The sequence below is a fragment of the Podarcis gaigeae genome, assembly GCF_964106915.1.
Source record: "Podarcis gaigeae genome assembly, chromosome: 6".
NCBI lineage: Eukaryota > Metazoa > Chordata > Lepidosauria > Squamata > Lacertidae > Podarcis > Podarcis gaigeae.
The window spans coordinates 63,641,553-63,666,161 of record NC_139682.1 but is presented as its reverse complement, the minus strand read 5'-3'; the positions used below and the strand labels follow the sequence as shown (position 1 = coordinate 63,666,161).

The window sequence follows — 24,609 nt, the reverse complement described above, 5'->3', positions numbered from 1 at the left end:
GAAGAAAACAATGGTGTTCCTATTCAGGTGGTCATTGATAGGAAACATGGTGCACAGAGGAGAAGGGTAGGGTCTGGAGGGCTGTGTATCATACCTCTCTGACCCACCATCCATCCTACAGGTGCTTGGTGGTCAAGCTACTGAGTCATTTCCCCTGACTCATCAGATGCTTTCAAATTGTGCAGCTATGCATTTGCTTTTGGGAGGGGAGAGTTAGGGTTACAACTGTAGGACAGCTTACAGCATTTGTAAACACACACACTAATATAGAGCAGGGTTTCTCAAACTTGGGTCTCCAGCTGTTTTTGGACTGCAACTCTCATCATCCCTAGCTACCAGGACCACTGGTCAGGGATGATAGGAACTGTAGTTCAAAAGCAGCTGGAGACCCAAGCAAGTAGAGAGAAGCAGCAATTAAAACCAAGCATAAATGCATCAGCTGTAAACAAAAACAATAGCATGACAGAACAGAAAGGTTTTTGACAGCCAGCAACAAATGGTGCAGGAGTGAAACAAGCATACTTCATAGGAGTTCCATCTATTGACTAATATAGTTAATGTAAAAGAAGGGAAACAGAAAGATGACTGCTTTGCTCAGAAATAGTGTTCGTACTGTAGCTTAGCTTGAAAGTACAAGATTCATTTTGGTATTTAATCGAGTTCATATTTGTTTATTGTGTTGATATGTATGTATATGTACAAAATTGGTATGAAATTCGTAGTAAAGGGTTAATTTACGGTATGTATATTAATAATTTTAACTAGTATCAGCCATATTTTCATATGTGATATCTTTATTATACATATTTGAATCAATATTAGACAAAGTCAAGAGTTGCCCCAGAGTGGAGGAGCAGCAAGTCTCAGTGCACAGTACTTAAGGTGTACAAGTTGTTTTGGCATCTGAGGCCATTTGCTGCCACTTCACGACAACCAGATTAGTGACCTGAAGCATCTACCTCATTCTGCAGATAGGTAGGACTAGTTCTCATAAATAAAAATGATTGTTAAAAAAAACCAAGCATAACAGCAGAACTTATGCTGTTTCCATTTCAAGCTAGAAATCAGTAGAAGGCAAAACTATGCTGATTTATTGAACACTTCAGACGTACATTTTTAAATAATGGGGGAGAGAAGGGTGGACAGCAACCTGGTTTTTACAGTAACTGAGAAACATGTAACTAAAAAAACATCTAATTTGAAAGGAGTGCTGATTAATTTGTGTTCCAAGATGAAGGGGTTTTGTGCAGAAGGCATCCCTGTAGCAAGCCATGAATGTGTCGCAATTCTAATTTATATGTTTGCCTTCCTAAAAACTTGAGTTATTCCCCTACATAACTAGTTATGCAGATTTGGAAAATGACCTCTGAGAACAAGGCTGTATAATTATTGGAGTAGTGCTAATCAGATGGATTTTTAAGAGCAAAACCGCAAACAATTTTTCCTATGTCTTACATTATTCATGGACTTTCTATTTATACATATTAATGAAAGAATAAGCTTTAACGAGCAGTGAGTACTTTGTCACTTTCTTTTTGTTCTGTGCTGAACAGCTGTAAAAATAACACCTAAGCCAGCTGTTTCCTCTAACTATTCTAAGATTAGAAATAAGGATTTTAATGCACATACTGCTTACGCTTGGGAATAAGTACTTTGGCACATCTTACACATGAATGTGGTTATAGCAGCACTACAGATTCTATTAATGCTTCCTAAATGCTTATTGAATACTTTTCTCTATTTGACATAGAAATGTACTGTAGAGCAGTGTTTCCCAACCTTGAGACTCCAGCTGTTTTCGGACCACACTTCCCATCATCCCTGACCACTGGTCCTGCTAGCTAGGGATTATGGGAGTTGTAGTCCGAAAACAGCTGGAGCCCCAAGGTTGGGAAACACTGCTGTAGAGACAACAGGCTGTAGTTCTGGATTAAGTGAGATGCTTAAATATATATATAACAGCACATTCATTTTCTTTACAAGGAATTATCACAGCATGACTTCACCTTTACATAACAATAAAATAATTGCCTTCCTATGTCCGACCGAAGGTACATGTAGACCTGGATTTTTTTAACAGTGGCTACCCTGATAACCCAAGGAAGTTCGTAAACTGGATCAAAAAGTTTACAAAGTGTTGTTTTAAAAATAAGATGTATGCTCTAGGATTCCCAGAGTCCGCTCCAGTCAGTCTATTTTATCATAGACTTGTTGAGTTGAAAGGGACCCCTGCATTACAGTGTTTTCGAAGCGATTATCTTTTCTCTTTGTTCACTTTCATTGTTCATAGTCTTGTCTCTCTTCTGCTTTCATGGAATCGGTCATCCTGAATCATTCTGGGATCACATCTGTTTACTTCCTAGTAAGGCCAATTGAGAATAAGAAGAATGACACAGGAGAACTCTTTCACCAATTCATACAGCCAAGTAATAATTGAAAATATCACATAGAAATTTTGAATCTACTCACAGTTTTCTGTTCCTCTTGTGTTTTGTGGCTTTAAACAAGCATCTTAGGCGTTTGTATTTCTTAGCTTCATTGCCATGGTCAGATAAAAGAGGTGGGTGATATTGCTAGGCACGAACTATTCACTTGGATTGTTCATTATCTATTTTTGTTGTTCAGCTGACAGTATGTAAGAGTGACTGTGCATTGCATTTGATCCAGACCATCTCTTCCATTTGTGGAAAGGCTCCTTGTTTGCAGGTAGGGTCACAATAAAGTGGGCTTCTCCACCAATAGAAAAGGGGAGGTGATTTCCATGGATTTCCTGTTGTTTAGAAGCAGTTTCTCAGTCCCCCGTACAATGTTGAAGGGCCATATTATATAATGTCAACAGCCAACAAACTCCCTGTAATGATGTTGGTTATTTAGAGCTAGTTGTACAGCTCACCATGTCCATTGTTTAAAACACATTTAAAATATTTTAAAAAAAATATTAAGACATCTGTGCATTTAGTAGCACAGAAACAATATTTTTCTACTTCTACAATGAAATAAAACAAGTCATTTCCTGCCATTTTTATTTGTGTGTGCATGTTGTAAAAGCATTATCCTTCAAAGAATCTCCCTTGCAGCTTTCTGCAAATGACAGATTTCTCCTTAGAATGGTCTGTATTTCAAAGATAATGTGTATATTCTGATGCAAAAGCTATCCTAGTAATTGATGAGTAAACTGCAGCATAAAATGTGACACAAATGGGCAGCTGAAATTAATGTAATAGTATTTCAAGGGAATCCAACTTTATGCTAACTAATAATACACACTAAATGACCATTTTCTTTCACTTGGATGTTACTTCTTCAGCTCTTTTCCAACTAATTTTGGCTGCCAGTCCACTACCTGAATTTGTTTGCAGACAGTCCTACGAAAACAATTGTGTGTCCATAAGCTGCCAGTTATGAATTCATGGAGTTTTTTACTATACGTTCTCCACATCTATTGCAGCACTGAGGGAGGAGCTATTTGTAGGAGACTTATTTCAGATTGAAAAAAGTAAACCATAGTTTTGCCGAAAGATCTCAATCTCAGTCCTGCCCTGCACTTATCTTGCACATTGGGAACTGACCTTCTGCAGTGTGGACTGGTGACGGCATGTTGGTGGTGGTGATGTGACAGTGGGGTGGAGCTCACACAGTGAAATCGCATGATGAGGAATGCTTGAGGTTATAGGCTTTTAAAGCAGTTTATGCTTCATTTTCCCTGATGATAAGGGGGAAAGGGTGTCACATGACAAAATCCAGTTCAGTTCTGTGAAGAGATTGGCTGTGAGTATGATGCCTCTGAAAAAACCAGGTCATGCTGTGATATGTAATTGAGATTAGTTGAATTTTAGTCCTGTGCTTGCCTGTTTCCACTGTAAAACCAATAACAGAGCTGTAACGTTTTCTAATCTAGCCCTTGTCTTTCCTATAGTCTTCTCCGGAGGGGTTGTTTTTCTAGCAGAATCATCAGGGGGAACTTCTAAAAATACACACACAGTCCAGCCGACAGCAGTTAGTAGCTGTAGCCAGGCTGAGGAACAATCTTCATAAAAATGTCTACAGTTATGCTTATAAGCAGCATTTTGTCTGCGGTGAGTGATGACAGGACCATTCTGCATGTTGTCACCACGCATGTAACTCTTGCTATGAATATAAACCAGTTGAGACATTCACAGAAGATAAAAAAAAAGACTGAACAAATCCTCCGGCATCTTGCAGTAGATGATCAAAACACTCAGACCTACCAGCATGTACGAAATAGTCTTTCTTGGATATCATGTGCTTACTAATTTTTTAATCGTTATCGATTCCATAATCTTTCCTGTTTGTCCTTTCATTAAGCCCTTCTTTAAAAATAGTAACACAGCTGTGCAAGTTACTCGAGCTACGATCAGTTCATCTATATTGTTGCACACCACCCCAGTCTCTGAGTGGTGCAAGATTCCAGGAATTTCAGGTGCTTACGCAGGGTTTGTGTTTATTTGGAAATGAAATACAATGGAGTCTGTTCTATCTTTATGATATATGGTTTATTTACAAATATATACAACCTGAGCCTGTGGACTCACAGCATTAACACCCCAAAAGGGCCTTGCTTCTGACATGGATTCAGACAGAAATTAATCATGGCTCTGTCTGTCTGTCTGTCTGTCTGTCTGTCTGTCTGTCTGTCTTGGTTCCCAACTTGCTTCTTTGCTTCATTCTCACATCACTCCAAACTCTGCCTTTGTCCTTCTAATAGCTGCGAGTAGAGAGAGGACCTCCTCACCGATTTACCATCTTGCACAGAGACACTTCTTTTGTTCCTCCGAATGGATCACCAGATCACCAGGAAGCTAGCTTGGCTATTCCAAGAATTAGGATGGAGGAAGGCATTCAGCCTGCCCCCCCAAAAAAAAACACACCTCATGACAGTATCATTGTCTGCTAGCATTGATCTAATTGCTACAGCTTTAGAATGTTGACTTAAGGAACTACAGGTTGTTGAAGTTTCAGAGATGGGCAATTTTCTGATACTTTCCAACTTTTACAACAGTAAATCCTATAATCGACTTGCAGGTTTGACCTGTGTATGGCGTTAGATGAGGCAGTTGCTTCAGGTGGTATATTCAGGGGCGCAGCTAGCTGTTCTGGCACCCAGAGTGGTGGGGACGAGGCAAGCCGCCCACAGGGGCACCTCAGCAATCTGCCCGGGGGGTGCTGTGGCGAGCTGCCCACGGACTCCGCCTGGCAGAAGCAAGCCCCACCCTGCCGTTTTGGGCAGCGCAGGCCACCGAGCCACCATGTCACTCCCAATAGATACGCGTGGCTTGGGCACACTGCAGACCAGGTCCTGCGGTAAGTGCCGCCCCCCGCGGTATGCCATTTTGTCACCCTTCAGGAATGACACCCGGGGCGGGCCACATACCCCTTCCTACGCCCCTGGGTATGTTCTTAAGGAGGTGTCATAGTTTTGCCTTTTGCTTCATTTTGTGTGAAAAAGAAAAGCAGGGAAATATGTCATATATTATGTTGTTGCAATATAGGACCGACATCGCCCTACCCAACGCAGGACTTGCAGTTCAGAATTTGGATGGCATTGGAAGGCAATGTTGCACTTCAACTCCGGTCTTCCTTTGCATTTTGGGTCAGGTTCCACAGTGCTGCTGATGCAAGTTATCAAGAGTATACAATGAGAAGTTGGGAGCATGGAGTACAAATATTGGGGCTACCAATTCTTTCTGTCCTGCTGCGGGGGTATTGCGTCACAATGCTGACAAAGGGCATGTTTTTGGAGCCCATACTAGCCCACTGCTGCTCAGTTCCCTTGAGGTTCTTGGATAGGCTGTTATGTAAAAGTTGATGGTTGCCTGATGCAAAATGTTAAAGCTGTTAACAGTATTCCCTTTACTTCACTCAGATGATGTGACTTTTTCTCTCCAGATATGATAATTGGCTGCATGCTTTCCATCTTCTTAAGTGGTCTGAGAAAAATGTTATTAAGTGGAATGCAGTTTAACCTTCCCACAGTGTGTGCTACAAAACTTTTTGTTTTTTTTCAAGAATAGGAAATTTGTGATATGATTACTGTAGGATTACCTATGTTTCTCAAAATGGATAAAAGCAGAATCCTTGGGCAGGGGTTGTTGGGTTTTTTTAAAAGATTACTTTGAGAAGAGAAAACAAGGCTACTTGTACCCACAACCTGCCCCATTCACTTTGCTGAAGGGGCCAATCCGTGAGAAAGGAGTGGTGAAGTTGTTTGTGTATGCTGCAGTTTTTAAGAACCCACCATATCTGTGCTTTTAAATATTTTCCTCAGTGCAAAAATCCATTTCCTAAAAGGGTGGGAGATTTATAGCTCCTCTTAAAGGAAAATCAGACCCTCTTGGGCTCGTGGAAGGAGATTGGGGGTTCTTTGATGCTGTCATTAGTGTGCATTTATTGATAAGAAGATTTCAAATAAGTAGCTGAGTTGGTGTACAAGAATTTTGAAAATGCTTAAATCTGAAGAAGGAGGTTTTTTCCCTGGCTTGACTCCAGTCTTCGACATGCTTAGACTGAACCCATTGAAATGATAGATTTTAAGTTAAGTTAGTACTCATGACTAATTTAAATTCTGTAGATTTCAATGGGTCTACTATAAGCATGATGATAAGTATCAGCCAACCTCATCCCTTTGGAAAGAAGCTTGGTCCCTCTGTTAATGGAATAACGTAGATTCAGAATATAGATCTAAGAATCAGGTTTGTGAAGATAAAATGTTTCCTTTCAAAATCATCGTCCTCTGTCTCGTTAGGTAATAAGGGATGGCAAAATGGTATGAACAAAGTGAAACACCATCTGTGCATGGGGGATTTCAAACCCCTCCATCTGATGGCAGCCCCTCTGTTCCTTGTAGAATATAGGGCTTCTAGAGTGGGATACTCCCACCAGAAGAAATAATCAACCATGCGCATGATTTGGGGGGAAGGACCACAGGATTTGGGGGGAAGGGATGTAGCTCACGAGTAGTTGCCTCATGCTTTACATGCAAAAGGTCCCAGCTTCAATCCCTGGTGTCCAAGTGGGGCAAGAATGACCGCTCCCCGCTTAAAACGGGGGGCGCCCTTTGCATGGACGCACACAGCCCTAGATATGGAGTGGCCCCATCAGCATAGGCTTGGCTTTGCCTTCCCTCAGGTGGGATACCTGGAGGTCCCCGCCTACCTCAGTCAGTTGTCCAATCCCACCTGGGGGAAGTTTTAATCCCTGGTGTCCATGCGGGGCAAGAAAAATTCCTGCCTGGAGAGCTACTGCTTGTCAATGTTGACAAGTCTGAGCTAATTGGAGCAGTTGTCTGACTTGGTATAAGAGAGCTTCCTATGTTTCTATGCTGAAGCTTTCCAACATACACATTGCTTTCTCTGGATCCCTGGCGGTGGGGGGTGGAGGAGGAATGGGTTTCCCATTATTTGTGGCATAGTAAAAGTTGCCATGATGTGCAAAACTTGTTTTAATTTATTCATTTCATTTGGCTAAAAACAGCCAATGGCCTTTGTAGTACTGCTGTATTGTGGAAAAAATAAATAGCAAAATGGCTACTGCTCTGGATTTTCACTGGGATATATCATGTTACAAAGTCATAAGTGGATAAATAGCGAGGAAATATTTCTGAAGATGTCTACCACTTCTGCTTCTCCCATCCAGTGTCTTTTGATATACTACCCTAAGGGCATGTGTGAGGGAAAATCATTACAAGGAGGCATGGATGGCTGTAATGGGGCAGTTAAAAATTAATTATGTTTCCCATTAAAAATCGGATAGAAGCCTTAACACATGACAGATTAGACATCATGACTGTTATGAACAACCTTTTGTTCTACTGCTGGTTTTCCTGAAGGAGAAAAATGCAGTGCCTTATGTTCACATAATAGTGATATAAAAATACCACCATTTCTTTGTCTGAGCATCATTCTTTTATTCGAAATATGTTGAATTGAAGAGCTTCTTATTACAGTTGCATGAATTCAGAAAGCTGGGAACGTTGTGTATGTTAGTGGTTTGTGGAAGCTATTTCCCATGGGTTACATACTCAAAAACTAAACATTTGTTTCTGAAACACCCAATGGAGAAATAGGTGAGGAAGCAGAATCCAGTATCTAGGTGTTTACTGATTCTAAACATCTCTGCAGATTCTGAAGATTAGTCAGTCTATCTGTGGCCCTTTTGGAACATTACATTAACTTTGGAATCTGTTTCCTAAAGCTTGCTTTTATTGATTTATCAGTAGTGGTTAAGAGCGGTAGACTCGTAATCTGGGGAACTGAGTTCGTGTCTGTGCTCCTCCACATGCAGCTGCTGGGTGACCTTGGGCCAGTCACACTTCTTTGAAGTCTCTCAGCCCCACTCACCTCACAGAGTGTTTGTTGTGGGGGAGGAAGGGAAAGGAGAATGTTAGCTGCTTTGAGACTCCTTCGGGTAGTGATAAAGCGGGATATCAAATCCAAACTCTTCTTCTTCCTTTTGTATTCTGTTTCATAACAATATTTTAGGTCTATTCCTCTCACAAATTACACAAAGCAACAATATTTACTGAGTGTAGTAATGTTATTTATATTAAGAATGTCTATATCCAACAACATCCTTATGTTCATAAAAGAAATCAGTTTGAAAAGTTTGTTTAGCCCAGATCATTGCGAAACATTTGCTTAAAAGCCAGAAACTTCATAGAGCTTATCAGGGTGTGGTTTATACGCCTGGTTTTAAGGAAATAATGAAAGGGTTTCCATTTTAAAGAGCCTTCTCTGAAAGCATCTCTCCTGGAAGGAGCACCATGTATTCTGTGCTCCGATTGCTTGGCCCCATAAAGAACACGGCAGCTTCATTTTGAACCAACGTGAACTTCCAAACTGTCTTTAACAGCAGCCTCATGTGGAACATGTTACAGTAGCTTAATCTGTATGAAATCAGAGCACATGAATAACCATGGTCAGGTCTGTTTTTGCGACATAGGGTCACAGGTGGCAAATGAATCTGATAAAAGGAACTCCTGAAAATGGATGTCACCTGTCATAGGTTGATTCAGATCCAGGAAGAACCCCCCCAAACTACTAACTCGGGGGACTGTCATCCCATCCAGGACTGATCACACACCTCCATCTAGATAAGCTGGTTTCCTCACCCACAGTGCCTCATTTTATCCAGATTAAGATTTGGCTTCTTTGCCATCATCCGAAAGGTGGGGATTTGTGGTGGGGAGCAAATGGTGGGGATTTGTGAACGGAATTATTTGAAAGAGGCCTCTGAGAATTCAGCCTACTCACTAGTAATGTGAAGGCAGGGAAATGTAATGTGAGGAAGGGAAAGAGAGTCCCATTTCTTGATCCTGAAGAGCAGATGCCTGCAGAAAATGCAACCCTCACCCTGAATTCATTGGACTTCAGTTGCATCCTGCATGTCAATTCATTATCAACTCCTTGTTTCATGTAATAGCCAGGATGCTTTTGTGCATGTAGCTTTCGCATGCTGCAGCACTGCATCAGCCTATGTGGTATTAATTGTTCTCTTGCACGTATGTCCTGTTCACAAGACTTCAGATGTTTAGCTGTGAACAGGTTAAAACACCCATAAACTGATGTACGGAAAGCACGACAAATTTCAGGAAAGCTGCTATAATTTCTATATCAAGACTTGGCAAGAATGGAAACTCTGCATCAATCTTGATGATTCCTCAAAGGCTATGAGCTGTGACTTAGTCACATGGGTGTGAATGCACAGAGGCCTCTTTTCAACGATCCCATTTGCAGGTAAAAGGAAGCAATTTCTTTTCCTGGACAACCTTTAGAAACTGATTTTGTGGAAATTTTACTCTGAGATATATATAGATTATTATGGCAAGCAGAATTGCCTCCGTAAATATTGTAAGAATGATGTTTACTGTATTAAATGGCCCCTATAGCTTCTATAAAGTGACCAAACGGGAGGGGGAGGAAGATTAACCTTTTCAGTGTTGGAATAACGTGTTATCACAGAACAGCAAGAGAGAAAATTTATGTCATCATCCCCACTGAATAATGCTTTTAAAAATAAAGATAACCACAATTCCTTGGGAACTATGGATGTATTGAAAGTGTTGTGTACATTTCTTGGAGCCCTAAATCAGTCACATATGTGCCATACATTTAAAGTACTCTTTAGCAATCTTGGTACCCCTTCCCCCATGAATCCTGGGAACCGTAGTTCATTTAAGTGTGCTGAGACTTGTTAGGAGGCTCCTCAAAGAGCTACAATTCCCAGCACTTTTAACAAACCCAGCCAAAGTTCCTTTCTACTCCATGCTGGTTATCTGGATTCCTTCTGGCAACTGAATTGTTTTTCTTTCTCTGATAATTTCACCACTCTCTTTTTTGGCTTTAACAGGGAATTATTATTTTTTGTAAAATGTTTTTCCTAATAAGCTTCATCTTGACTGCTTGAAATATTTCACCCTCCTAATAAATCATTGCCCCATGTTCTTTGCAACCACCAGGCCAGATTATTTAACCCACAGCCATACTCTGAGAGTTGCTTTTGAGCACATTTGAACCAGACCAAACATTCCTTGACTCACCCTGCTCTTCCATTCCACATGGGGTTTGTCCCAGGTTGCTTTAAGCCAGTGCCACATCCACAGGACAGAAGGAGGGGAACGCGGCAGGGGTCCTTTCACTGTGCCTGTTTCCAGACCCAGGCCAGTCTCAATAACATCACATGATAACAGTATGGTTGGTTAATTATCCAGCAGACCCTGTGCTATTTCTGCCTCTTGTGCCTCATCCTGTTCTAGGGATTTCTGCTGGCTGCTTGCTGTTTGGAAAGGCGCACTGATTTCTATCAGGGCTTCCTGCTCTACCTCCACCCCCATCCAACCCCTAATCAAGCATGGTGGATCCAGGTTTGGATTGCTCTGTAAATGTGATAGGACTGCAGCAACAGGCAATTATGAACATCTTCAAGTTACTGTACTTTCGTTTCTCTAATGGATACTAATCTGTGTGCTGGATCTACTGCATTCACTACCACACTTGATGTACAATTTCAGCTTCTGGCAGCCATCATCACTTCCGTGAACGCATGTTGTTGGTGTGCCACAGGGAAGAAATAAAACAAAACTTGATTTGCAGGGATATTTCTTCTCCTGAGATGTAGAAGAATTCCTCCCTACCAGTATTTATACATAATTCCAATATGTGCAAAGGGTTAGGTTAACTCCCCAAGAAAGCTAATGTGTTCTAAGTGTGAGTGAAAATTTAATGCTCCTTACTTCTTTTACCATATAATAGAGTGATGCTTGAATTCTGATCTGAAGTAATGCCATGGCGTTTCAAGTCAGCATAAGAGCAACTACGAGCTGTCTGAGCAAAAGGGAGGGAGAATTAATACTGTGGCTTCAATCCTTGGATATGATTGACAGTATATGATACGAAATAATAGCCTTTCAAAGGCCATGCATTTTAGCTTCTCAAAGGAATTGTGAAGTTACTGCATAGCAGGTCAAGGTCTTCAAGTAGCATAATTATCAGAGAAGTGCCAATCCAAAATCGTTTTCCATTTTAAAAAATGTGCTAATTTATAGGTGAAGTTGATGGTGGCTTTTCTTCTTCTTTTTTGAGAGCTGAAAGAATGTATTTTACAAAAAAAAGTGCTTAGAATATAATGATACACAATTTTGACATGTTTTTCATTTCAAATACAGCAGCATTTTAAAGAAATGGTCATTTGAATTTAATTCTTTGAGTTGTGTATTAGCCTGGTTTTGATTTGCGTATGCTGTGTCAGGCAGAATGTGACAAAAATATAGATGGAAATGAAAAGTGAAAAATGGTATGTTACAATCCATTGGATACTTACTTAAAAGTAACTTGCACTAAATCAGTGTGACTTAATTCTGAAGAAAAGTGTTTGTGGACAATTGGATTTTGGTGTGAAAATATTGCTTCTGGTTTGAAATACTGCTACTGGTTTGTACCTTCTCTATATTTATAAATCTGATATGATTTGTTTGTTGGCCATTAATAAAAGTCAATGGGTGGAATCCAATGTAGTTCATGGAAGTGTCCCCCTGAACACACAGGGCTTTTGTTTTCTTTTCTCCCTTGAAACTGCCACCCATGTTCCCCAAAATCTGCTCCAGAGGGTTGGGGGACCCTGTGGAGCGAATTTGTTGTGGAGCTGCAAGGGGGAAGGGAAAAAGTTTACATTCTGCTATGCAAGCAGATTTCCATTGTACAGGGGGGTGGACATTATTGAATGCCACCAATTAAATGAAATTAAAGTTGGCCTGTATTGAGAAAACCTTAAATTAATGCCTTGTTTCATGACTCACTGAGCTGCTGTGAACCTTCTTTTAAACTTTCCTTTCAAATTTACTAAACCAAAATGTATGTCACCATTTTTGTCCATTTGATGCATTAAAAAAAAATCCTTGATTAAAAGAAATCACTGAAAGGTATTTTGGACCTTTGTATGGACATATTCATTTTTTAAAAACCCCAATAAAATTTTAAAAATCCGTTGTGTGAGCAGATAATTACATCTGTATTCACATTAAAAGATGGATATTAAGGTGTATTTTGTATGCTGATTTCAGTCACCTACCAGACAACTTTATCAGAGAACTTCAAGGGTAGGTCAGCAAAGGCAGTTTGGCTGTAGTTTGTCTCTCAGAGTGTTTTATTTTGACTCCTGTGTCTTAGTGATGCATGAATAAAGAAACTGATGTGTGTCACCCATGAACACGGTTTTTGCTTATTGCATGATTTTCACAGAAAACGCCAAAGTCTTGGTGGGTTTTGTTTGTTTTCCTTGTTTCCTAAATTAACCTCATAAGCATTATCTGTTGCATGACCATGACCGATGACTGTCTCATTTTGTATTTGTCTTCCATATGTGATTAATATCCAAATGTTCTTTTTTTTTCTTCCTTTTCCCTTTTTGTAGAAATTATTGAGCCTACTACTACTAGTCCTGTCTCAAGCCCAGGTCAGTATCCACATACACCCCGAAAGTATGCTTGGGTACTCTTTCCCTCCCTCTGTCTTTCCAAGGAATGACAACATATATGTTGCTGTCATGCCAGTAGACACGCAGTTGGTGTTGAGCAGTATTACTTATATTACTGCTGAATTGTCTCTTTCCTGTCTTTGTGCACTCATCGTTTATGCTGCTCTTTGGGCAAATGCTATTCTGCCTTGGTAGATTTCTTTTATGAAAGCGCTTCTCTGTTTCCCTCTGTCCCAAAGATCACACAGCAGATGCAGACAGCATTGGCTTAGTGGTGAAATGCCTTGTGCTTTTTATATTCTCTTTGTGGTATTATCTGTGCTAAATTGATTGTTGGCTGTTTTGCTGGAAGCAAGGCATTTGTGTGAGTTTTCTTTCCCCCCTGGCTCTTCCTTTGTGCATATTGTGTTGGAACATCTATGACCGATTGCAGGGCTGTGCTAATGATGGGGTACCTTTTTCTGTAAAGGTTGTTCACATAGCAAAGCTTCATGAGCAGAAGTAACACAAGATGAAGAATTTTATTAATTTTAACTTACAGGGTGAGATCTTCAGAGAGAAATGCAGATTTTCCATCTCTCGATTAATAAAAAAGACAGAATCATTCCTTGGTCTTTGAGGGGTATTCTGTTATTTACTCCCTACCATAATTTCACTGGACTAACACCTGCAGAAGTTACTTTTGCTCTAAAAACAATAACCAAAAACCCTGATGGGTAGAATGGCTGTATATATATATTTTCATAGTACTTAGGGAATGTCTTTCTTTACCTATCCTCTAAAAAAATCAGAACTGTGGAAACAGGTTCTGTTGCCAAACCAGTGCATATTTCCACAAAACCATAGCAGTGTTTTGATACAGGCATGCTACAAATCTTCAGCAAAGACTTGGCCTACCCCTGGTAGCCACAACGCCGAGGGCAGATGCTGACACCAAAATTCTAGCTTCGCAAACTTTTGAAATATGGTAGTCTTTAGTGTGGAGATTTGCCCTGCTTTGAAGATGTATAGTTTGAACTATAAAGAATGAGAGTTCCCACTGCTTCTGTAGAAATTCTCATGTGTTTTCTGTGTCATTCATGCAGTGTCTGACACAGCTGTGCAACGAACTAATCTAGCAGTGTCTTGAAAGAAACACTTAAAAGTCGTGCTTAGGGTTTGTCTGGTAGTCTCACTTGCCACATAGCTGATAATATAGCTCACTAGAATTTGCTTTTTCTTTTCATTTTACCACAGAGTTATAAAAAAAGTGCTATGCTATAAAACTTAATTCAACCTAAAGTTCATTTATACCCAAGTTGTTAGCTGTTTGTTTGAGCACATTCTTTCTTTAGAAAGTGATCCTCAATTGAAACATTTTGCAGGCTGAGGAGCATTGTGTTCTGATTCACTTTTTCTATAGTTTTAACATTCCTCCCCATACCTACGTCTGAGCCTAAAACTTACAGTCAATCAGTAGATTTGTTGCTCAACCAAAGATCATAACAAATCTGAACAGTATGAACAGTATCTGAACAGCCATCAGATAGATTATTCCCTCATGAGCACTGTAAAGAATTGGTGGTTCACTGCAGAGGATTTTCCAAGTTGGTGGCCAATGGCCACATAAGCTACCCTCATCTCTTCCCAGAAAGGCTACATTTTATGTCTGCTTTGTGAAAAACAGGCACATGCAAGTGGACGCTATTGAGAATTCTGAAGCTTTCCCCAGAAGGATAGGGCCATAATGGGAACATAGACATACATGCAAAGAAGCAAGGGTTGCTATCACCTTGCATGAAGATTTAGGTGGCATGCAGCAATGCTCCTTTCAGGACTAGAAATCCTGTGGGTCTGGGATCTTCAAACTCTTAATACTGTCTCTTTATTAGTATTCCATAATACTTTGCTTCCCCATGGCTAGTTATGTGCTGAGATTCCTTGGGACACTCAATCTGCTAGGTAAGCCTTATCTAGAAGATTTATCTTCTAGATAAAGGCAGGATCCAGTGGCAATACCTGCTGTAGGGAGTATCCATTCATCTTACTGCTACCCGCCCAATGACTAATTGATCTTTCGCTGTAGCGAGAATGCATAAATATTGTCAAGGCTACTAACGTAACCCCCTATTGCTGATGGGGTTGCCAGAAACCACAGGGACCGTAAGCATAGCTGTAATGCTTTGTAGCTTGCTTTTAGCTGTTTAAGAAAAATATTTACCCTTTATCCCATTTGTATGTCCAAAATGAACCCCTGCCAGTTGGCAAAACAAGAAGTTTCCTTCTTCAGACCTTCAGTCAACTTGTGGATGCAGGACTGGTCCCACTCCAGATGATTGTAATTGAATGGCTTAATGCTTGAAGAAACCCACCGATGGAACAAGAAGGAATGATGGGTTCTTAATATGGTCCCCTTTTGATTTATTTCATTCACTTCTTCTATAAGTGTTCCACAGGCAGTGGGTGTCTTTGTGGCTTCATCTCTCCACCTTTGTTGTTGTTGTTGTTGTTGTTGTTGTTGTACAGATTTATTGACTACTTCACAGCATGAAGCCATCAAAGCAGTGCACAGTGTAGAAACAGAAATAAACCACAGAAGGTCCTTTTATTGGCTTCCTGGTTTCTGAGGAGATTGAATGACTTTGGTTATTTTTGTACCCTTGATTTCTTTTTTGTGTGGCGTTTTCTTATTTTAAGCTGCTTTGGATGGGTCATTACACCTACAAAACACCCCTGAAACATTTCATGGTGATGGTGATGGTAATCTGTTTGCTTCCTTATAATAATAATAATAATTTATTATTTGTACCCCGCCCTTCTGGCTGGGTTTCCCCAGCCACTCTGGGCGGCTTCCATAGAAACCAGAAAACACTAAAATATCATACATTAAAAACTTCCCTGAACAGTCCCCCCCCCCCAAAAAATAACGCGCACTACAATCCAGTAAGGAGTTAATAACAGATACGAATGGGCTTTAATGTGTCTGACTTCATGCTGGATCGTGGCCAGTTTATTTTAACGTTAAACGAAATAGATATTGTATCATTTTGTTTTGTCTCACTGGCGATGTAAATTGCTTAGCTTTAATGTTTGAGTTCTTTCAACACTTTGAATGTACAACTAAAATGTAGCAATCTAGGCCTGTGTGTTTTTAATAGCTGTTTATTCCTTGTCAGCAAATGAAGTTGGAGTGAAAATAATGAAGATTTATGGAGTACTTTTGAAAACAGAAATGTTTATAGGTGGCCTATGTTACACTGTTTTAGGAGGCTTTCATGAGAAAGAAGGAATCAGTGATGACAGGGGGAAATTACAGCCTTAGAAATGAGTATAATGTGTTTAAAGAGCCTATCTTGGTCCCAGTTTTGATTCTGTTTTGCTGACATCATTGGCAGAACTTCCATTTCCCATTAGTTCATCATACCATACCCAACTACCTCTCAATGATGAACATTTCTTCTTGTCATGCTAGCTGCTAATTAGCCATTGTTCACTTTCAGTCAACATCAAAAATAATTGGAGAGGGATTTCCTTCACAAACCCTGAAAATATCATCTGGACAAAAACCATAAACATAAATGTTTGACATTTTGAGAGGCAGGCAGTACTGATCAATGTTGTTGCAACTGATGATGATTCAGAAATGCTGGCAGCAATGAAGAGAGAGAAAGGGAGAGACAACAACAAATGAACATTTTCTAGTGAACTTCAAGAATTGGCTTGAAATTCTACATGAAGATCATTGACTGACAGGCAAAATTAACTATGACTAAATGAAAAGCATTGCAAAACATGTATAATCTCCACTGAAGATAGTGTTGGGTGAAAGTTGATGCAGTGTGGAAATTTACAGCTTAAAAATGAAGAAGATGAACATTTGCAAGCAAAGTACTGCAGAAAGCAGATTGTTTTATAGTAGATTGGCCAAGAGGAATTTATATAATTGGGGAAAATATTAATAGGAACTCAAGAACTGAACAAGGGGCCACAGCTCAGTGTGAGTACATGATTTGCATACACAAAATCTCACGTTCAATCCCTAGCATCTCCAATTAACAGGATGTCAAGTTTCAGAGCTGTGACTACTTGCATAACCTTGGAGGACTGTTTGCCAGTTGAAATAGGCAGTTGGTCTCACTCCACATAAAAGCAGCTTAATATGCTCATAGGTTCACTATGCCAGCTATATTCAAGAAATGAAAAAACACCATGTGATCAAGAGATTTGATCAGATGAGCCTCAAATGCAAGGACGACGAGCTTGAATAAATATTCATAATGTTGTTTCCTTGCATACGGAATGCATGTGATGTCTTGATATACGGGTTTAAAAATCTATTAACCTATTTTATCAGATATTATTGTGAAAGGGTGGGCGGAACCCTCCGAAACTTCATATGTATGCTAATGGGATCTGAACTGGTAGCGACTGATCAGGACCAGAACTTGAAGTCACAGTTCCTAGCTCAATGAAGATGTCAGTGCAGTGTGTGGCAACACCCCCCCCCAAAAAAGGGTGAATTCCATGGAAATAAAACTGCTGGTATCATAATGCTGTTACGCAAATCTATGGTGTGACCACACTTGGAACACTGTGAATATTCTCAAAAAGGATACTAAGGAGCTGGAGAAGTTTCAGAAAAGGGCAAGCAAGATGGTCAAGGGGCTTGATCAAATTCCCTGTGAGAAAAGGTTAAAACACTGGGGCTTTAAGGGGGGGGGAGATGCCTATGGAATGATGCATGGAATGGAGAAAGTGATAGAGATAAGGTTTTCTCCCGCTCTCATAATTGTAGAACCTGGAGCCACTGGTGAAGATGGAAGATGCAGGAGTGCCTAAAGAAAGGTGCTTCTTCAAAGACCATGTAGTTAGAACAGGCATAGGCAAACTCTGGCCTTCCAGATGTTTGGGACTACAATTCCCATCATCCCTGACCACTGGTCCTGTTAGCTTGGGGGGATGGAAATTGTAGTCCCAAACATCTGGAGGGCCGGAGTTTGCCTATGCCTGAGTTAGAACCATGCAGTTCCCTCTGATGAGATGTAGTGACGGTCATCAGCTTGCCTGGTTTGAGAGAGGAATAGAAAAATTCATGGAGAGTAAGGCAACTAACCATGATGGCTGTGTTGTGCCACTAGGGGCTGGAGGCAGTAGGTCTCTGAATACCAGCTGCTGTGAATCACAAGTAGCAAAAGGACTGCCAAATTAAGGTGCTGTTTGCAAGCTTTCCGTTTCCATTCGGCCGGCCACAATGCAAACAGGATGTTGGACTGGATGGGTCTTTGCTCTGATCTAGCACAACACTTTTCTCAAAAAACTATTGCATACATCTAGCCATATTTTATGTGCAGTTCATAATTATTGTGGGGATATAAGTGCAGACTATTGTTGAATATTACATAATGCTGTGATTTGGATTTGTGCACCCACTGGAAATCTATTGTTAGACTATAGTCAACGAGCATGACAGCCATTCAGATATAGTTTTAAAAGTGCTTAAGGCAAGCATTCTCTCCTAGTTTACAGGCTGTGGTAGATACACAAAAAACAGAAGGTAGATCTATATTAAGAATAATGTTGCTTGCATTCCTGTTTTGTAAAAAGAATCCCCAATTAACTGATTGTTTTAAAACAATAAAAGTGGCATATGTTTTTCATGAAAGCAGAAAAGGAAACTTGGCATTATATATAACAGAAACCGTACAAATGTCTGCATACTTATATGGCTGAATTTCGGGTCTCGTATGGGAATTCCACAAGCAGGACCTGGGTGCAGCAGTACTCTCCCAATTTGTGATTCCCAACAACTGTTACTCAGATGCATACTGTCTCTGCCGCTGGAGGTAGAAAACATACCTCGTGGCTAGTAGCCATTAATAGCCTTATGATCCAAATGGACATAGGCTAGTCTCAGAGGTTCTGTTGATTCCTTGAATCTTTACTTACTGACTGACTTACAGCATTCTATGCCTTCCAGTAATAATAATAATAATAATAATAATAATAATAATAATAATAATAATTAATTGCTCTTTCACAAATGGAAGGATTTCACCCAGCTGAGGTTTTTCACCCAGTTGAGGTTTGACAAGTGGAAAAAGGGGAGTTGATTTTAATTGATTACCCCTTTCCCCAGCAAATACTCCATGCCACCCTCACTTTTTTTTCTGGAGGGTCCCCCCAGTGGCGTAGCGTGGGGGGTGCAGGGGGGGCCGGCCGCACCGGGCGCAACATCTGGGGGTTAGGGTTAGGGGGCGCAAATCCACGGGTTAGGGGGTGCAAATTACTTGCCTTGCCCCGGGTGCTGACAACCCACGCTACGCCACTAGGTCCCCCAACCCTTCAAAGCAGCTTTTCAGAGAACACACAGATTCTCAGGAAGATGGGGGAATCTGTGCACATTGGCTCCCCACCTTCTGATAATGGGATGATCCACTCAAGGCATTTCTTGACTCAAGTCTAGGCTGTAATTAAGGCTTGTAAACATCACCTGACTGAAACTATAATTGTGATTGTAAATCAGTAAAAAAAAGCAAGCAAGCATCCACCTCCCAAAAATGCCAGTCGTGTGTGTGTGTGTGTGTGTGTGTGTGTGTGTGTGTGTGTATTACATTGGGATGCCACTAGGAATTAAAGGAAATAAAAACAAAGAGTTCTAAATAACATATAAAGAAGACATATATATGTATTATTTAAGTAGTAGCTGAATTGAACAAATATATTGTGTACCACCTTGCGTTCAATCTGTGGTTTTTACAGCTATGTCTACTATCAGCCTGTTATGAATAGAATTGGCAAATCAAGAAAACAAGGAGAACATTGGCCAGGCTTCATTACATGGGTGACAAAATAATTCCCTCTTTCCCCCAATACCATACCATAATACCCCCATACCAATCATAATCAATCACTGAAATATTTTAGTTAATTCTGAGACATCCTTTTTATTGTGCATTCATAAAGATCACACCTGTTCTGAGGGAGAGGGAATTCTACTATTGTTGAGCTATAGCTTTTCAGTCAGCAGTAATGTGGTAGCATTGAGGCAGCCTCATAGAACAATTATTAAAGCAGGTTGGTGTGTGGACATAAATCTACTAGTGGCATAAATCCACTAATTTCTGCTGACTATTGCTGTCACAGGCACGATGACCACAGCCCGGTGTGGGGTAGAACACGGAAATGAACATAGGAGATGGGTATTGGGTTGAAATAGGCCACAACATTATTAATTACAGATGTCAGTAGGTTTGCTTAGGCATTGGGCATGTATCCAGCATCAGAAAGCCCACATGCCGGCTGATAAGAACCTAGTGGGGTTGGCCGTGCTGGGGAGTCAACCCCAATGTGGACTGGGTGCCACGACCCAACACAGGCTGCCAGCGTAAGAGGTGTTTTGGCTCGTTTGCCCCTGTGTGGACTCCCAGACAGAGTCATCCCTCTTGGGCCACTTTAATGGAGTATCTGCTCAGCTAAAGATCCAGCCCCATGCTTCACCATTATATTTATATCCTGTATTTCTCCTATTCCAGGACTCATGCAATTGCTTTGAAACAATGCAGTGTTCAAATTTATATGCTCAAGTAAAAAAATAGGTGACCATCAAGGCTGTGTCTAGTGCCTAGCTAAGGACTTGCTGAGTTCTAGTTCTTGTGCTGTGCCTCTCAGGGTGTTATCTACTAGTGCTTCTACTAGTGCAACAACTTGGCTGTGCATCAGAACCCTCCCCTCCTCTCTCCATATGCCCCCTTAATCTCTTCTGGGAGTTGCCCCAACTTTCTAGAACAGTTTGGAGGCAAGGGCACACAGGGGAGAGGGAGCAGTTCAGCTGTACAGGTAGAAAACCTTGTGCTAGCGGAAGCACTTCATCAGCCACTCACTTCTTTTGGTCCAGGAGATTACTCTGCAAAAAGCTTCAAAACGTTGTTATAGATCTCTTGGAAGCTATGAACATGGCCTGGTGGAACCTCCTTTTCTGCCCTCCCACAATGTTTGTGGTCAGTTATTACAATTGTAGTGTTTATTGAGAGGGATTTGTTTAGGGCCAGAGTGACTCTAGTTAGCATTTCCTTCCAGAAGGGTTTGAATACCGTAGGTCATTTGGGTCTGCCTGTGGTTGACTACATTTCCAAAAGCTGCCCATGGGTATAATGCCCAGGTGCTTAAGGTATGCTGGTATCCAGTAAGCTCAGTGAAGTATTTACTGTTGGATTTGACTCGGTCTGATGGCACAGGTGGCTGTTTTAATGTTACTTAGATCATTTTTCAATTCTGCAGGTGTTACATGGGTATTGTTGTTTGTTGTTGTTTAGTCGTGTCCGACTCTTCGTGACCCCATGGACCAGAGCATGCCAGGCACTCCTGTCTTCCACTGCCTCCCGCAGTTTGGTCAGACTCATGTTTGTAGCTTCGAGGACACTGTCCAACCATCTCGTCCTCTGTCGTCCCCTTCTCCTTGTGCCCGCCATCTTTCCCAACATCAGGGTCTTTTCCAGGGAGTCTTCTCTTCTCATGAGGTGGCCAAAGTATTGGAGCCTCAGCTTCAGGATCTGTCCTTCCAGTGAGCACTCAGGGCTTATTTCCTTAAGAATGGATACGTTTGATCTTCTTGCAGTCCATGGGACTCTCAAGAGTCTCCTCCAGCACCATAATTCAAAAGCATCAATTCTTCGGCAATCAGCCTTCTTTATGGTCCAGCTCTCACTTCCATACATCACTACTGGGAAAAACATAGCTTTAACTATACGGACCTTTGTCGGTAAGGTGATGTCTCTGCTTTTTAAGATGCTGTCTAGGTTTGCCATCGCCTTTCTCCCAAGGAGCAGGCGTCTTTTAATTTCATGACTGCTGTCACCATGGGTATATACTACATGGGTATATACTACTCTATTCCACTTTTCTCTGGCTGTCTCTATGTCAGGGATTTCTGTGTTGCATACTGCCAGGTAAAGGAATTTCTTAGGTTTTCTTGAGAAGTTTTGAGGCATGGGCTGTTTGCAGAAGATCAGGTGCGGCTGCTGTACTCGGCGTGTTAAGATCCACATTTTTCCACTATGATACTTAGTAGGGAAAAAAGTACAAACACCTCTCATACCAAATCAGACCAAGATTCTTTATACCCTGTCCAATGTTCAAGCTCAGCTGTTTGTACACTAATTTTGGGGAAACTAATCAATGTAGTACTGGTGAAAGTCACCTTCGCTTTCTTTCATGAGGAAAGTGGGATGTAAAATTTTAAATATACAATAATAAATACGTGGATTAAATCTGGTTCTTTTTATGTACATTGTTGTCTGTATTTACCATTGTGTTGGGAGTTCTTTGCTGTACTAAAATTGCCCGTAGAGCCTCTATAAGAACTGTGTTGGTGTGCTTTGTAAATTTTTATTTTTGTAAGTTGAAATTACTTTTCCATTTCTTACTGCGAGAGAACATTTATTATCCACAACAAAGAGATTTCAAATGACAATTTCCTTTGTTAAAAAAGGGGGGGGGGAATACTGCATGGATGCTAATTTGAGGCAACTCACTTTCTTTTCTTTTTATACTTTAATTCCGCAAGAAGATGAACATATTAAAACAGTTAATAAAGTAGAGCCTGCATTAACTTAGGAACAAAAAGATTTTCTACAGCGTGAAGACAAGAAACTTGAAAGGTGGCAAGTATTTCCACTAAATCCAGCATGTTATATGAGAAACAAAAAACTCAATTACATCTAATTAAGGCCACATACAATGAGTCAGAGAAGCTGTGAAGCTTAGTTGCTTAGTTTCATGTTAATAACAGTAGAAATGAGAAGTGTAAGTCCACAGTTTAGCATTATATTTGTATTCAGTATTCTATACCATATTCCCTAGACATCTGTGTTAATATTTAGTTACCCTTACTGATTCTATAGATGATGAAATGGGTCTATAGATTTGAAAACTGGGCCTGGCAGTAATATTCATAATTTTCAAGTGTTTCTAACTTGAAATTGATTAGGAGGAGGTATCTCTGTGAAGTACTGAAATAGGGAAAAGAGTTGAAATAAAATGCTAGAAAATCAAGTAGCAGTATTAGTAGGAAATAATTAGTGACCTTTCCTAATTGGCTCATTTCATGAAGTGTCTTTTTGTATAAGTTAGTTCAATGAGAGATGTTCCATTTGTGTCTGTTATTAAGATGAAAAGTACACTGTGTGCATTTTAGTAAATTAATTCTTACTATTTTTATTCCAATTACTACCAATTTTACTTCTTCAGTATATTTTAAAACATTAAAAGATACTAAAATAACAATTTTCAGAATGAACTAACACAGAAGAAACATGTTTACTTCTCTTTTCAATGCCAATTTGGACTTAAATAATTGTTTTCTGGACTTGGTATCCTTGAAATCTGCAGTCTTATTGTGGCCAGAAATATTCTGTTTAATAAATCATGGATTTGCTGTTATGGAGGAAGATTTGTATTTCATTTTCTCAGTAATGAAAGACCTTGAACAAAACATTATCTAAGATCCCTGTTAGTCATCTCCCCCCACCCCAGATTTAAAGCAAGACTTTACCCAGCTGAAATCCCATTGAATGAAATAAATGGAGCAACAAATGTCAGGATTTACCTAAGTTGTAACATTTAGCCCATACCTCTCTCCTGGGCCTCACAGTAATATTCATAATTTTCAAGTGTTTCTAACTTAAAATTGATTAGGATAGGTTGTTTCTCTGTTTGGCTAACTCATGGGATCAAAAACTTTCACATAGATATATGACCCCACACTTCTGCTGGGGAAAGATTATCACAACCCAGAGAGATACTGAATGCATGTTTCATAAGGGACTGTCACCCATATGATCAAGTGGCAGTGATTTTGTGTTGTCATGTGCCTCAAGAACAGCTGTATCAACTGAGGTTGGACCAAAAAAAAAAAAAAATTCTCCAACATCTCCCAAGTGAACAACCAAGTTCCTTTCATAGAAAATATTTTGTACGATATCAACTCATTTTATTATTCTGCTCAGGGAGGCATTTCTGTACCTGTCAAATTTGTAGTGATTTTTTTTATTGGGGGTCAGGGAAGATACCATTCTTATGTTTTAAAGCCCTTAGGAATGATTTATGTGCTTGGTGTACATTTATAGACTGCATTGCTTCACTGATGTTGAATCAGTTTCATTGGCTTGAGTGCCAAATTGCATAGAACTCAAACCTACCCATGGAACTCCCCCCGATTCATTTCAGTGTTTGAGGTGAAGTCTGTGGGCACTTGAAAAGAGGGAATTATGTTGTTGGATACTAATGGACATATGATTCACGCCATAACAGCAAGATGGCGTGAATCATATGCCCATTAGTATCCAAGATGGCGTGAATCATAGAACAATGATATATTGTTAATGTTATTTATTTTCTGCTTTACAACGCTTTCTGTTTTAAGCACTGAGGAGTCGTGTTCAAAAATAATGGAACAGTAGCTTTTAGAAGAATGACAAAAACAGTTGTACTGTGGGGACTCTGGAGCAATTTATTCAGTCAACACAGATGGAAATGTTAGTGGCAAATGCAGGTTTCAAAAAGGAACGTTCTAAAATATCCAGGGAAATACCGAAAATAAAAAAGATTGTGTGATAAATGTAAATGTTTCTATACTAAAGAGCTAAA

At 40.2% G+C, this 24,609-nt stretch overlaps 1 protein-coding gene across 2 annotated transcripts in view; it reads left to right on the top strand.

The window, feature by feature from the left end:
* Positions 1-24,609, top strand: part of NEGR1 (neuronal growth regulator 1) — a 451,249-nt gene that overhangs the window by 373,285 nt on the left and 53,355 nt on the right. Inside the window, exon 7 of one of the 2 annotated variants that reach the window (XM_083743114.1) lies at positions 12,925-12,966. The exons of the other annotated variant lie outside the window; for it this stretch is intronic. Coding sequence (XP_083599240.1) covers positions 12,925-12,966 — 42 coding nt within the window. The remainder of the gene's footprint in view (positions 1-12,924; positions 12,967-24,609) is intronic. 2 annotated transcript variants of the gene reach the window in all.